The sequence below is a fragment of the Juglans regia genome, chromosome 12, assembly GCF_001411555.2.
Source record: "Juglans regia cultivar Chandler chromosome 12, Walnut 2.0, whole genome shotgun sequence".
Taxonomy (NCBI): domain Eukaryota; kingdom Viridiplantae; phylum Streptophyta; class Magnoliopsida; order Fagales; family Juglandaceae; genus Juglans; species Juglans regia.
The window spans coordinates 26,512,819-26,528,461 of NC_049912.1; the positions used below are offsets into that span (position 1 = coordinate 26,512,819).

The 15,643-nt window shown below is 36.2% G+C and overlaps 2 protein-coding genes across 2 annotated transcripts; both read left to right on the forward strand.

The window, feature by feature from the left end:
• Positions 1-2,392: 2,392 nt before the first annotated feature.
• LOC109007912 (DEAD-box ATP-dependent RNA helicase 20) lies at positions 2,393-8,213 on the forward strand. Its single transcript, XM_018987813.2, has 10 exons — positions 2,393-2,666; positions 3,444-3,709; positions 4,560-4,739; positions 4,853-5,014; positions 5,214-5,368; positions 5,590-5,682; positions 6,193-6,278; positions 6,379-6,605; positions 7,438-7,668; positions 7,812-8,213. Exons 1-10 carry the CDS (start codon positions 2,611-2,613, stop codon positions 7,868-7,870), a joined length of 1,515 nt encoding a protein of 504 aa, XP_018843358.2. The 5' UTR covers positions 2,393-2,610; the 3' UTR covers positions 7,871-8,213.
• Positions 8,214-8,877: 664 nt separating this feature from the next.
• On the forward strand, positions 8,878-13,439 carry LOC109007919. Its single transcript, XM_018987828.2, has 3 exons — positions 8,878-9,005; positions 9,167-9,349; positions 12,983-13,439. The coding sequence occupies exons 1-3, from the start codon at positions 8,963-8,965 to the stop codon at positions 13,288-13,290; spliced, it is 534 nt and encodes a 177-aa protein (XP_018843373.1). The 5' UTR covers positions 8,878-8,962; the 3' UTR covers positions 13,291-13,439.
• Positions 13,440-15,643: the final 2,204 nt, after the last annotated feature.

Here is a 15,643-nt window from a genome sequence, read left to right on the forward strand (position 1 = left end):
TTATTTATTATTATTTTTTTTTATGTTGTTGTAAATTCAACGGCCCACGTTTTATTCATAGTACGTGTTAATTTTTTCTTGGCTCATTTGACATATGATGTCATATATTAACTAACCATAGATTGATAACTTGATATTCGATATTGGACCACATTACAATCTTTCGATAGTTTTCTAACGAAAGATTGACAAAATATTTAATTGATCCCATATATACGATGACATACTAATGCCACATATTGGCCAAATAAAAATTAATATGTGACATTAGAATATAAATAACTTTCTTAAAAGCTCGGGTTTTCATTTTTGAAAATATGAGATCCTAGGTACTGGTTTTGCTATTAATCATGTAAATAACAAAACTTTTATGCCTTTTTTGGAAACAGAAACGGTTTCATCTTATCTCATTATTACAATTTTCTTAAATTTCTATACAAAATATAATAAACAATTTAACTTTTTCAAATATCAAAATAATAATAATATAAAAAATAACATTCTAATAATATTTTATTCAACTTTCAACTTTTATCTCTAACTATCTCATCTCATCTCATTATCTAAATGGAACCTTAGTGTATGTGCAAGGCTCAAGCCTTGTCTATGCATGTTTATTATAGGAAATAGAGCTTTTCACAATGAGGGTTGTTAGAGACAGAAAAAAGATATCACAAAAAAATCTCACGTACTGATGTAGCACACTAGCAGCAGTGTACCACGTCACTTTTTTTTTTCCTCTCTCTCCCCCCTCCCCGTGCCTCCCCCATTCCCTCTCTATTTATCCCCCTTTCCCTCCTCGTTGGCGTTGTATGTCCTACCGGGATGGTTCTAGACCACCATAGATGGCCAAAGAACAAGCCGTCAGCTCAGATCCCACCACCCCAACCACCTAGCAGCGTGTGGTCAACCACGCACATAGTGTGCGAAATGTGGTCCCCAACCACCAACGTGCACGGCGAGCTGCCGTGAGTTCTATGCTGATGATTCCACTTGGATCGTTGGTGTATTTTGCCCATCCTAAGGTGGTCGGGGCACCATGGCCGGTATGGAGATAGAGCATGGGGAGAGGGCAGGTGTGGCGGCATGGGGAGAGGGCAGGTGTGGAGAGAGGGGAGAAAGAAAGAAAAACAAAATAGGGGGAGACGTGGCACACTAGCATCAATGTGTGAGATCTCTTTGTAGGATTATTTTGTGTCTATAATATTTTCCTTTCACAATAAATCATTTAATTATAGAGCTTTCTAAAAAGTTTTACTATAAAAAATTTGTTTATTGCTCAATAAACATTCACTTAAAAAGTTTTTAAAGTTAGTTATAGTAAAAAAAATACGTTAGTTACAGTGGTTTTTAAAAATGAGTCGGGCTACTCTGTTGCTTAGAGTAGCTCGCTCAAGTTAACCGATTGTGCTATTTAATTTTTATTTTCAAAATTTTTTAATATATTTAAATATTTTTTTAAAAAAATACACCAATACACTAATCACTAAGATATTTTTTTTTTCTCCTAGCAATACACTTGAGCGGTACTATTGGGGCGGCAAAATAGCTTCTCTCTTTAAAAATATAGTATTATTTGTGGAAAACTTTTCAACAAAAGTTTCAATTTGGTTATTTCGAAAAAAGTAGAATTTTACTTTTGTATAATAATAGGTTGTGTTTGGGTAGTGGAATTATTCAATATTTTATCATTACTTTTCACATATTTTTATTATATTTTATTATTATTTTATATTTTTTCATTATTTTTTACTACTATTCACGTGCCATTTGAGATCAGCTCATTATCCAAACCCAACCAAATTGAAATCACTACTATAAAATGTTTTTTATAAATTTACCAAGCATACCCTTTTTTCCTTTATTTTTTCATATAAATATCTTTTCTTTTCTTTTTTTCAAATGGCCAATGCAAGGATAAATTATTAGATACTATGAAAGAACAAATGCTACTTATCATCTATGTACTATCACATTAATATATAATTTATTATTTTTATTCTTATATTTAAACATGCATATATACACATTAATATATTTATATTTAAATAAAATGATAAATCTTATTTTAATGTGTGGTTCTCCCATTTAAATAATAACATGTCATTAAAATTACTTATATATTCAATTTTTAATTGAAAAACTTTATATGTAAATCTCATACTTCTATATATAATTTAAAAATATATTATTTTATTTTTTTATTTATGAAATTTAAAATATAAAATTTGAAGATAAAAAAATAAAATTTTATATTTTTAAATAACGTATAGAATGTGAAATTTCGGTCCAGCGGACCAGCACCCCTCTTTTCAATTACACGTCAACTTGTAATAAATTTGAAGTAATGCGTACAGTATTCTGAAATGTACATCTGTCATCTTATTGCTGGAGGTTCTCCGCACTCGATACACAACGGCGTCGTGTTAGCGTACCGCGGAAAGCTCTAATTTCCCCCTTCGTTGGTCTACTTTCCTCGGAGCACCAGCTTGTTGCTTCTGCTTCTTCTACTTCTTTCTTTAGCATTCCGAATCCCCCGAGCAAATTCCCAATTCGATTCTGTAAAATTCAGAGTCTGATAACCTCACCACCGGTAGAAACACTCGCATCATGAGCCGCTATGACAGCCGCTCCGGCGACCCCACATCCTACCGTGACCGCAGAAGGTAACTCTCAGTGTCTCACCTTCATTTCTTTCAGACACGCATACATACAGTACTACGTGCCTACCTTTATGCGTTACCGGGATTAAACTACACGCGAGCTTCGTTTGATTTTTTGTAATTTCTTCTAATTTCATTTCATGTGAATTAAATTTTTTCCCCACTTATTATGAATATCTCTTCCTTTAATCTATTGTGTAGGTTTATTTTTTGCTTTGCTTGGATTTACGGGTGGACTTGATTTATATACATCAAACTTCTGGGTTTCTTGTTGTAATATGGATTTTAGGTTTACTCAGTGATTCTGGTTCTTCTATCTCTCGGTTAGGCCCAAATGAAAACTCTGTTTTGTTTTTTTGGAGTGTGTCTGAATGGCATTTACTCAATGACTAATTATCAAGTACAGTCTTGTTTTGTGAAATTTAATTTTGCTCGGTGACTATGAGTTTTGCACTCTCTGTCTCCATCTCTAACTATCTCTATTGACTCCAAAGTTAACTCTCCCTCCCCCCCCCCTCTCTCTCTCTCTCTCTCTCTCTCTCCAAGTTTTGCGTGTTAGTTTTCTGAGCGCGACCATTTTACTGAACAGCTTAGTTTTGTTCGAATTTCATTCAGATTTGTAGTATGCCATATAGATGTGTTTGTCCAGTGACCCGTTGTCAAGTACTGACCTATTTTCTGGATATTAATTCTGTGAATCTTGGATTTTTCTTCCGGCTTACAGTAGCCACCACTTCTGGAATTGGTTGGATTTTTTTAACTAACTTTTTGTTGTTTTAGCGATTCGGGGTTCGGTGGGTCTGCAGGCAAAAGTGGCTCAGTTCGGTCCTCATCTAGCAGGAATACTTACGTTGGTCTGGAGCCACCGAAGAAGTTGGATTTGGATGGGTTGACTCCTTTTGAGAAGAACTTCTATGTCGAGTCGCCATCAGTGGCAGCAATGTCGGACAGGGAGGTTGATGAGTATCGAAAACGAAGGGAAATTACTGTTGAAGGCCGTGATGTTCCAAAACCTGTCAAGAGTTTTCGTGATATTGGATTTCCAGGTAGCTTGTTGAAGAAAAACTGGTTCTGTTCATTGCTTGAGGTTTTGTATATGTTTAACATAGAGACATCAGATGAACCTTTTTCGATATCTTGCATCTGTCTTGCATTTATTCAATCTATTAGGAATGAAAATGCACTTCCGTATGCATTGGTGTGCATTCCCATCAATTTCATCTCGAGAAAGAAAACCTTTGGCATCTGTCTTGCATTTATTTGACCTATTGGAATGAAAATGCATTCCGTATGTATTGGTGAACATTTCCCTCAATTACATCCCAAGGAAGAAAACCGCCAAAGGTGGAGGAACTGATCAGACATCAATTCTAAAATTAATGGATTTGATTCTATCTGCAATAGTGCAATGGGGAACCTGCCTCTTTCCATCAGAGGCGGTGGAAGCAGCACCAGCCCTTCTCAATGACTGCTTGTTGATCTCAACCTTTCTCCTGCTCCTGAGCCAGAGCCTGCCCTACCTTCGAAACTTTTAGAAAAGGAATAACAAAGCGGCGATGCGTAGCAAAAAAGTAAAGGAGTTGATAGAGCATATCAACTTTTGTATTTTCAACAATATGAGCAACACATTTTTATGGAAATTACGTCTAGATATTGCTTGGAGAGGGCAGGCTATATGAACTCGTAATTATCTCGTCTATGTTCAGTGTGCCGTATCGTTTGTTGAAATTTAGTGAACCTTACCTCAATTTGCAGAATTTTATTTTGGATGATGAGACAATTTGAATTGCTCCTGTGCACTCTCGGGATTAGTCGAGAGACGCTGTTCCCAGACACCTGGTGCCTATTAAAAAAATTGAATTGCTTACTTATTTGGATGTACCTTCTTCACAACAGATTATGTCATGCAAGAGATTACGAAAGCTGGCTTTGTGGAACCCACTCCTATTCAAGCTCAAGGATGGCCAATGGCTTTGGAGGGCCGTGATCTCATTGGTATTGCTGAAACAGGGTCAGGGAAGACACTTGCCTACTTGTTGCCTGCCATTGTCCATGTTAATGCCCAGCCAATTCTAGGTAAGGACATAAAATTTGGATTGATTGAATCTTTCAATCTGAACTTTATGTGCCTCTGTTCTGTTTGCAATTCTTGAGAATAACTTTCTCTAATTTCCATATTGTTTTGTCAGCTCCTGGAGATGGCCCAATTGTGTTAGTATTAGCTCCAACACGTGAACTTGCTGTCCAAATACAAAATGAAGCAACTAAATTTGGTGCATCATCAAAGATTAAAAACACGTGCATATATGGTGGGGTTCCGAAGGGACCTCAAGTGCGTGATCTCCAGAAAGGTAGGTTGCCAATTAAGTTCTAAATGACTTGTCTTATTGTATTTATATTTCTATGAATGTGGGCCATATTGTTGTAGGTAGTTATCATGTGAGATGACTTAGCCATTAATTATTACTTTCATATACAGGTTTTTGGTTATTATAATTGCTTATTCTTCTTATTGACGTTAAAGTTGAATTTATTCTGTTTCTGGATCAGGTGTTGAAATTGTTATTGCTACACCGGGGAGGTTGATTGATATGTTGGAATCACATCATACAAACTTGCGGAGGGTTACGTATCTTGTGTTGGATGAGGCAGACCGGATGCTAGACATGGGTTTTGAGCCTCAAATTCGAAAACTTGTTTCTCAGGTTTGAATTTCTTTCTTGATAAACCAGTCATCTATATGTTTGAGAAGATAGATGAATGGCCTGGTTCTGGGGAACTGATTGCTTTTGATCACATTGATAATGCATATGCTTGGCAAGTGATAGAAGTATAACATATGGAAGATACCAGCTAGCCCATTGGCACATATCAATGGCAATGCAATGGGACCTTTTCTTCCCTTCTAATGTTTTTCTCTATGCAGATTCGCCCAGACCGTCAGACTTTATACTGGAGTGCCACCTGGCCTAAGGAGGTTGAACAACTTGCTAGGCAGTTCCTTTACAACCCGTACAAGGTATGAACTTGGTTTTGTTACCATATAGTGGGATCTCTTGTATGGGGTTCTTTAATGCAATTCGGTTTTTATTTTACTTTTAATTTATGTAATTCTAGTGATGATATGTCATTTTACTCCGCTTTTTGAGGGTGCTGTGTTCTGTTGCTTTGGTACCTCCACTTTTTATCTTGAAACTATGGGTAATTTTCCTGCAATAATGGCTTGGTTTGTTATTGCTAGAGTTCTGGAGTTATGCCCCTTTTCAAAGCTCTATCTATCGTGCTATATGTGTGATTATTTAACAGCTCGTTTGGATAGTGAGATGAGATGGTTTTAGATGAGTTGAATAAAATATTGCTAAAATATTATTTTTTAATATTATTATTGTTTTGAGATTTGAAAAAATTGAATTGTTTATTATATTTTGTGTGAAAATTTGGGAAAGTTGTAATGATGAGATAAGATGAGATGAAACCATCTCTGAATCCAAATAGGGCCTAATTGTCTCTTATCTTGGACTTTGTATAGGTGACAATAGGGTCTTCGGATTTGAAAGCTAACCATGCCATACGCCAGCATGTGGACATTGTTTCTGAGAATCAGAAATATAACAAGTAAGCACCATTGCCATTGTGTTCTTGTAGATTCCAGTTTTTTTCAATATGCCATATGGGATTTGATGTGGTCATGTTACTGACAAGCTTTATTTTCAAGATTGGTGAAGTTGCTGGAGGATATCATGGATGGCAGCCGGATACTGATCTTCATGGATACAAAGAAAGGATGTGATCAGATCACTCGGCAGCTTCGCATGGATGGTTGGCCAGCCCTCTCAATTCATGGAGATAAAAGTCAGGCAGAAAGGGATTGGGTCCTGTCGGAGTTTAAAGCTGGCAAGAGTCCTATAATGACTGCAACAGATGTTGCAGCTCGTGGTTTAGGTATGAAGATAAAAAAATAAATGCTTGTTCTCAGACTCTGTAGAGATTTACATTCAGTAAAAGAAATTGTGTTGTAACAACAATTGACAGCACCAATCATCTTCTCTTAGAGGAAAAGAAATCTCCATATCTTCATCTTCTTGTCAACCCTGTTTAAGCATTCTCTCAATTTTATTGGATGGCTTTATGGTCCTAATATATATCCTGTTTAAGAAATTGTGTTTACCTTTTAAGTAGGGATGCCCTTTTTGTTTGAGCATTATGTAATATTGCTTTCGTTTATAAAAAAAAAAAAAAAAATATTGCTTTCGTTGATTAAAAACCGATGCAGAACATTTCCTGTGGCTCTTTGTTGTTGTGTATTATCTATTGGGGGCCCACCTTTATTTTTAATTTTCTTTTTTTTTTGCGCTCATCTGTATATTTGTCCATCCGGAATTCCAGATGCTGCTGCTTGTTCATTATAACAAACTCTATTTAGTTATTGCCTTGCGTAATTAGTTGCCTGTAAATTGTACTGCAAGCATTCTTTTTATCTAAGTTCGGGTTATTTATCACATCGATGCTGCTTGTATGACTATTTCAGAACTTATTTTCATGCTTATGGATATTGCCCTCTTATTCCTCCCCTACAGGCATAATTGACTCAATACTTGTTGACTATTCATCTGACCTTTTATGTTGATACGTGCTACCACTAGACTGTGTATACTCTGGCATGCAAGCAGAATTCTGTTGGGCTATTGGTTCTCTATTCAAAATGAACTTCTGAAGTGATGTTGTGAGCCTATGACATTTCTTTTACGTGTAATGTGCTTTCATTTTGTGGCAGATGTGAAGGACGTGAAATATGTGATAAACTACGACTTTCCAGGTTCACTTGAGGACTATGTTCATCGAATTGGTCGAACGGGAAGGGCTGGGGCAAAAGGAACTGCATACACTTTCTTCACAGCTTCAAATGCCAGATTTGCGAAGGAACTCATTAGCATACTGGAGGAAGCTGGTCAGAAGGTCAGTCCTGAATTGGCAGCAATGGGGAGTGGTGCACCTCCCCCGATAGGTTAGTTGACTAGCTTGATCTTGGAGAACACACACGCTCTTTTACGCACCCACCCATCCCCACACTTGTGGGCGCATGATCTGCATTTATTTTAATGAATTTGATTACTGAAAGTATGTTTCCATTGATAATCAATCAATCAGGTCATGGGAATTTCCGAGATCGGGGGAGGGGTTATGGTGGTGGTCGCTCTTGGAACTAATTAATGAAGGTCAACTATGAGCTTGATGGCTATGGAGAAAAGCTTCGCTACAAGCGGCGAAGCCTGGCACGTTGTACTTGGTGTGGCAGAACTAAGGATGATTTGTGTGACTGGAGCCTGGAGGGCAGGAGTTTAGTTTCCATGTCTGTCCATTGGACCTCCATTTCCTGTTGATTTTTTGGTCAACTCCTAGGAGACTAACTTTAGGGTCTCTCTCTCTCTCTCTCCATTCACTGTAGGTTGTATTCGAGCGTGAAAGACAAACATTTGTTTATATCAGCGAATTGAAGTTTTTGAGGACGAATGCAATAGAACTTGGAAAAAATAGTCTTTCTAGTTTCAAGCACATTTCTCAAACTTGCTGTTTTCAGTTTCTGCAAGCCTGGTATTAGTTTTTTCTTTTCTCCCATTGATTGCCATGAATATACGAAACTTGTGTTTCTTATTCACAAATCCATTTATATGCGCTCCTGACCCCCTCGATTTGGTATTATTTCTTCTTCATTTTGTTACTGAGGATGGAGGAAACTCATTATCAAATGCTTGGCTGATGATAACTTGCTTAAAGAAAGAGAAAAAATAATAAAGAAATCATGATTTACCTACAACATTCTCTGATCGAATCTAATTACTTATCGATTCTTCCATCGACCAGAGGAAAGATGTTGTAAAATTGCAATCTATGAAATTATCATTTTTGTGCAGAAATTGTCTATATATTTCTCTTCTAAAAAACAAACGTGATATTTGCTTTTTTTATTTATTATTATTTTAATAATCATTTGATGCGAGAACAATGAAATGATGTCATTTAAAATGACAACAACTAGTACTTTTCATAAAAAAAAAAATTCGATAAAAGTAATTCATGTCTCATATTTTCCGTTAAATAAATGGGCAGAGCGTTTTTTAAGAATTACATGTTGTTGTTGGTGGTTTTTTTTTTTTTTCGTTAAGAAAATTAGCCAAATTCATAAACAAGTGGGTTTATTAAAGAATCAGAAGCGTCAGCTTTGTATGTTTTTTTTTTGGTAAGAGAGAGCGTCACTGTGACAAAAGTAGATTGGCGATCAAGAAAGTGAAGCTAAAACGATGAGCGAAGCTCCAAAGCTTTACACCAACAAACCCAAAAAGGGTAAACAAAATTTTCATTTTTTTTCCTCTCAAATTTTGCCTTCTGTTTCTGAAAAAAATACACATATGGATTTGTCATCTGCCATAAAAAATCTCCTGCTATTGTTTTTGCGGGGTTTGGTATCTGACTTTTGATTGATTGCTTGTGAATTTTGTGAACAGCGCAACTGAAACAATTTCAAGAGCAGCAACAGAAAGCCCAGGAGTTCCCTTCATCGTCGTCGTCGTCATCAATGGGGCCTCAGTCTTCAGCTCCGCCTCCTCAGCAGCCCCCAAAAGAGTCATTTGCTCGGCGCTACAAGTTTGTCTGGCCCATGCTCTTGGCTGTGAATGTTGCTGTTGGAGGTCCATTTCTTCAATTCTTCAGCCATGTGATAAAGTTTCTTTTTCTTTTTTCAATTTCCAATAAACATAAGTGTATTATATAGTGTTTTGTTTTTTCTGTATAAAATAGTGTAATTGATTTTTATATTTCAGCTTGAAAGACTGAATTTTGAGTTTCTTGAGTGCTTTTCTTGATGCTGTTATTGGCGGATATTCTGTCGTCTCGCTTTTCCGAGGATTCATTAATTGGTTCACTTTATGATCATGAGACATTTGATGTTTTTTCTTCTATGGGTGGGAGGCTGATTAATGGTTATGGATGAAAGGGAATGTGTTAAGAGGGGTTCCAGTGGTGGGCTTCTGTGGGATATATGATTCTCCTAAGTCTAGAAATGGTGCGAGAATGTGATGACCTTTAGATCTGAATTGGAATTCAAGCGGAAGAGTGGTGGTGAATTTGGGGTTAATAAGTAAACATTGTACTTTGAGAATGGTAATTCATGGCTCTTGCTCCTGTTTTATAAGTGGTGAGAGTGTGAGTTGTGTTACAATATATGGGTAGCACTGTAGCACGAGAAAAACAGTAAGTAAAAAAGTGCCAGTCATCTCAAAATAACTTTCAAAGCAACTTAGTTATGTTAGATTTGGGTAAATCTAACATATTAGTGAATGGCAATCCGGTTGGCTTTTTTAACAGCTCTCGGGGTTTGAGGCAAGGAGATCCCTTATCTCCTTTTCTATTTGTAATAGTGATGGATGCATTGAGTCGTATGCTTGAGGCGGCTGTCGAAGGAAGATTTATGTTGGGATTTGTGGTGGGTGATGAGACTCAGGATAGTATTTCAGTATCACGTTTGCTTTTTGCAGACGACACTTTGATTCTGTGTGATAACAATCGGGATCACCTTCGTAGAGCCTAACTGTTATGTTTCGAAGCTGTTTCTGGTTTAAGAATTAATCTTTCCATGTCTGAAATTGTTCCAGTGGGTACGGTCAAGAATATTTTGGATCTGGCCAATATTTTGAGATGTAAGGTAGCTTCGTTACCTATGAGATACCTTGGACTACCTTTGGGTGCCCCTCACAATTTAGTTTCTATTTGGGATGGGGTGATTGAGAAGATTAGGAGGAGGTTAGCTGGCTGGAAAAAATTATATTTGTCTAAAGGTGGAAGAGTTACCTTGATTAAGAGCACATTGACTAATCTCCCTACTTATTACCTCTCTCTCTTTCCTTTACCAGTTGGGGTTGCTAAAAGAATTGAGAGGATTTTTAGGAATTTTCTGTGGGATGGTAATGGGGAGGAAAGAAAGTTTCATTTGGTGAGTTGGAAAGGGTTTGTCTTCCGGTGTCCTGTGGAGGGTTGGGAGTGCGAAATTTAAGGGTGAGTTTGGTTACCAAACTCATCTCAACTCATCATTACAACTTTTTCAAATTCCAATACAAAATATAATAAACAATTCAACTTTTTCAAATCCCAAAATAATAATAATATTAAAAAATAATATTCTAATAATATTTTATTATCTCAACTCAACTCAACTCACTTCAACATCCAAACACAACCTAAGACTTTTCAACAAAACTCTCCTTGGGAAATGACTTTGGAGGTACAGTAATGATAGTAATGCATTTTGGAGAAATATTATGGATGTTAAATATGGGAGGATGTGGGGGAATTGGTGCACGAATGAAGTTAGAGGGATGTTTGGGGTGGGTTTGTGGAAGTCTATTCAGCTGGGATGGGGGGACGTTGTCAAGAATTCCAAATTCAAGGTGGGGGATGGGGCAAATATCTATTTTTGGCATGACACCTGGTGTGGGGATTCACCTCTTGAGGTTGTTTACCCTAGCCTTTTCAGGATTGCTAGAGACAAAGGGGCTGCAGTGGCTGATTCCTATCACTTTTCTAACAATTTGATTTGCTGGTCTGTGGAATTTATTAGAGATGTGCAGGATTGGGAAGTATGTGAAGTTTCTGATTTTTTAGGAAGATTATATGAGATGAAGCTTGATCAGAACTGGGAGGACAGTCTGCTGTGGGCGCATACAGTTAATTCCAGATTTTCTGTGAGTTCTTTTTATAAGGTGTTAACCAGTCATGGGATCAAAGACTATCCCTGGAAATGTATTTGGAGAGCCAAGGTGCCTAGTAAGGTTGCCTTTTTCTGCTGGCTGGTGTCCCTTGGGAAAATATTAACCACAGACAACTTGAGGAAGAGAGGTTTTCAGGTGATTGAATGGTGTTTTATGTGTAAGAATGAAGGTGAGTCTATTGATCATCTTTTTCTTCATTTTAAGGTAGCGACATCATTGTGAAATGAGATTTTTGCAAGGGCTGGCATTTTATGGGTGATGTCTATGCGTGTGGCAGATTTCTTTGCATGTTGGCAAGGTATTGAGGGGAGAAGTAACAGCACTGCAGTGTTGAAGATGATCCCCCTGTGTTTACTTTGGTGTTTATGGTTAGAGAGGAATGGAAGTGCTTTGACAATTGTGAACGTTCTATAGGGGAACTTAGGGAGTATTTCCTTAGTACTTTAAGCTTTTGGGTGAAGAATCTTGTAAGGAATGGGAATGATTGTAATGTTTTGCTTTGGTTATATTCTGTTTTAGCTTGTAAGTAGGTGTTCTCATTTGTATACATCATGTGTACTTGGGCTATGTCTATTTACTTGGAATAAAAATTTCTCTTATTAATTATAAAAAAAAAAGTTATGTTAGATTTGGGACTATTCATCTAGTCATCATGCTTGTTTATTGTCCATGTATTAGGACTCATGGAAACACCTGAATCATTAAAATGTATAACTTCTACCTCTCTTCATCCTACAATCCAAAATAGTTCTGCATGTTTTTGGACATCCACTTTACTGAACTTGAATATCCATAAATCCATGGAACATAAGAGTAATGTAAAAGGTTGTCTTGAGGAAATCGTTCTAAACCCCCAATGATCAAAGGCACATTCATATTTAACACAATTGTTTGGCGTGTTTGAGCTATCCATGGAGAGAGAGTAGAAGAGAATAAACTACTAGTTTCAACATCAGTAAGCCAGAGTTCAATCAGATCTTGCAATAATCTCCAGCAATTGAAGCTAAAACACTGTGCCTTGTGTATAAACATTTTAGAGGTTGTAGATTTTGTCTTGGAGCTCAAAAGAGTACTCCTTGAAAATAAATATTAATAGTACAGGTGATTAAAAATAGTTTTTGTTTGCCCCAAGTTCGCTCGCCTACTTAACTAATTGCTGAGCAAATATTGATTGCTTTAACATATAGGACCTGCATCAGGCGATCATATTTGAATCATGTCTGGTATCTGGGGCTGATTTGAGATAGGTCACTGAGGCATGCAAGAAGACTTCAAGGGTGGTAAACTTGTTTCATTACATTGACATGTAAGCAGAATGAATAGATTCTTATGAAGGGAATATATTCTTAACATGTTTTAGTCCTCTATTTGTTTGAGAAGTATTCATAGTTTTGTGGCCTGACTTTTTCTTCTCTGTTTCTAGTGTAAGTTTCTTTTTATTTATTTAAAGTTAGTGAATTTCTGTCTTGAAACTTTTGATTTAGTCACTTGACAAAATTATCTATAGTGCCCTTAACGTGCTTCTTATCAGTTTGAGGTTTGTGTGAACTTTTATAGCGTACTTCGTTACGAGGACAAAGAAGAAACAGACAGATGTAGAGGAAGAGGTTGCGGCGACGCCTGTTTCAACAAAGGCTGCAACAACTACTCTTGTTCCTGAAAAACCCTTACCCTTTCCAACCATCACAGAGGCTGTGAAATCAAGGGAACCCATTCCAGAGGATCAGCAGCGCGAACTTTTCAAGTGGTTATTGGAAGAGAAAAGGAAGATCAAAACAAAAGATCCTGAAGAAAAAAAGCGCATTGATGAAGAGAAAGCCATTCTCAAACAATTTATTCGAGCAAAATCTATACCGAGTATCTAAGTATTGAACATTCACTATCAACTTTAGAGACGACTAGAAAGTATCATCTTTTGGTTTCCTTTTTCCATGTTAATTGACATTGAATGTAGTTTATACTCATGTTGAATATCAATGGATTCCCAACTCTGTTTGAATTATATCTTTAAAAACTTCATCTAATTCCATCCATGTTCTTGAAGTCATTGTTGTTTAAGTGCAATACAAGAATTCCTAGAAAATAACAAGCTATAATTTTTATGGGAAAGTTTGAAACAAGCTGAAAGTCTGCAAACAGAAAATGATTTTGTCAAGAAGAATCGACTACGACACAGTTAGATCCTTTATGGAGCTATCAGAAACATAGACCCTATGTTAAGATGGAAATAACATGGAAGCATCTTTTTTCACTTGAAAGTTTTTTGTTGTCTTTGTAATTTCTATACCCTAATGTGAACCATGCAACTTTTCCTGTCATATCTGCCTGTATCTGTTGGCTTATGAAAACCGGGTCGGGACTAGGGATTCAAAAGTAATTAGGCCAAGTGTTTGTTCCTGAACGACCAAAATAGAAAGACAGTAATGAGGAAAGGAATATTTTCCTTTGATTTTTGTTTCGTTTACTGCTCTATTTGGGACGTTTCCAAGTTTGTGCAAACCGTCAGCTTTAAGGTGCGGTTTGGATGGTAAGATAAAATGAGAAGATTTTATATTAAAATTAAAAATAAAATAAAATATTATTAAAATATTATTTTTTAATATTATTATTAATTTAAGATTTGAAAAAATTAAATTATTTATTATATTTTGTATAAAAATTTTAAAAAATTATAATGATAAAATAAAACAAAATACTTTCACTATCCAAACAGGCCACAAGCTTCCAACACCAACAGGCGTACTAAAAGGTTTTCCACCACTTGCAAGCTTCCAACACCAAACTACCACTCCCAAAACAGGCTCCAATTAAGCTTTCCTCTTCTAAAATTACACATAGGTCATTAAATTTATATATTATTATAATATCTGAAGGTTCACAAATTCAGACCTTTCAATTAATATATAAATATATCTACAATATTCTCAGGATTCTCATAGATATGGTTGAATGAATAAATAAAACTCAAAAACAAACACAATAGCGTGGGGGAGAGAGAAGCAATACGATGCAATGATGATATTTGATTAAAGTACAAATTTTTAAGCAAGATACTTAATCATAAGTTAGGTAGTTTGAACAAAGAGATAAAGAAAAGCAGAGGAATGGAAGCTTAGCATTTTAAAAACATAAGCAATCAGAAATGGGCCATTTCTGAGAATTTAATATTATTTTGAAACGGTCAAAGAGAGATCTTGAAATGGCGAATTTACTTCACATTTGGGCACCATTTTTGTGCTCATAGAAATGTATGGCCAATTACTCTTCAGCTTTGATTAAGAGATTTAGATATGATTAACAGCATTTTCCTGGCAAGGAGGTGGAGATACATGTGGCCTCTACCATATAAAATGAGAAAATGATGGGGAATGAATGTGACATGAGAGGTTGGCCTTCTCTGTATTTGTGTGTGTGTCTGTGTGAGAGAGAGAGAGAGAGAGAGAGATGATGATGGAGGATTGTGGTTGGATTTATTGAATCTCACATGAATGCACGAGGCCGCCCAGCTGCCACTGCCAAAGGGGGGTGGGGGGACTCCACAAGAACAATCATGCACTTGTGGGGGCTTCTCACTCTTAGTATATTTCTGTTCTGAACAAACTTATCATAATATCCTCGAAAGCATTTCTTAGTCATTGCTCTCTGTACTTTTTATAACCTCAGCATAAATGTACGATACTGAAACCGAAACCCAACCGAAATATCAAAACTCAGATATGTTGTATTCACTGTTTCATTTCGAAAAAATTTATTAATTAATTATTTATTTATTACCTTCTTATTATTTCATGACGTGATATTAGATGATAAATTCGTAAGTAAAATATAATAAATAATCTCAAATCATCTAATATCATATTATGAGATGATGAGAAGATGATAAAAATTAAAATGATGAATAACATTACTCATTTCATTTCTGGGTTACTGTATATATGGTCTACTCAATTGGATTATTGGTCAAAATGACAAAAGTTAGCGTTATCTTAAACTGAAGTCTTACTTTTTGATCGGACTGCATGAATAAGTAGGAAAAGTTGTCCTGTCTCAGATAAAAGATATTCTGGGTCTGGCTGCCAATCAATCCATAAAACCCGGCTAAGCTTCAAACCCAAGTTTTATTATGATAAAAAAAAATGTTCTTGAATACAGTTCTTACCGTTGATAAAAAAACGAGAATATAAGAGAAAACCTCCAACCTTAGGTAAACCCAGCAAC

Excerpts from the sequence above, each read along its gene's own strand:
- LOC109007912 (XM_018987813.2), top strand. The coding sequence starts at position 2,611 with ATGAGCCGCTATGACAGCCGCTCCGGCGACCCCACATCCTACCGTGAC. Across the intron at positions 5,683-6,192 it reads TCCTTTACAACCCGTACAAG|GTGACAATAGGGTCTTCGGA; the intron begins GTATGAACTTGG and ends GACTTTGTATAG. Across the intron at positions 6,279-6,378 it reads GAGAATCAGAAATATAACAA|ATTGGTGAAGTTGCTGGAGG; the intron begins GTAAGCACCATT and ends TTTATTTTCAAG.
- LOC109007919 (XM_018987828.2), top strand. The coding sequence starts at position 8,963 with ATGAGCGAAGCTCCAAAGCTTTACACCAACAAACCCAAAAAGG. Across the intron at positions 9,006-9,166 it reads CACCAACAAACCCAAAAAGG|CGCAACTGAAACAATTTCAA; the intron begins GTAAACAAAATT and ends TTTTGTGAACAG. Across the intron at positions 9,350-12,982 it reads TGTGAATGTTGCTGTTGGAG|CGTACTTCGTTACGAGGACA; the intron begins GTCCATTTCTTC and ends GAACTTTTATAG.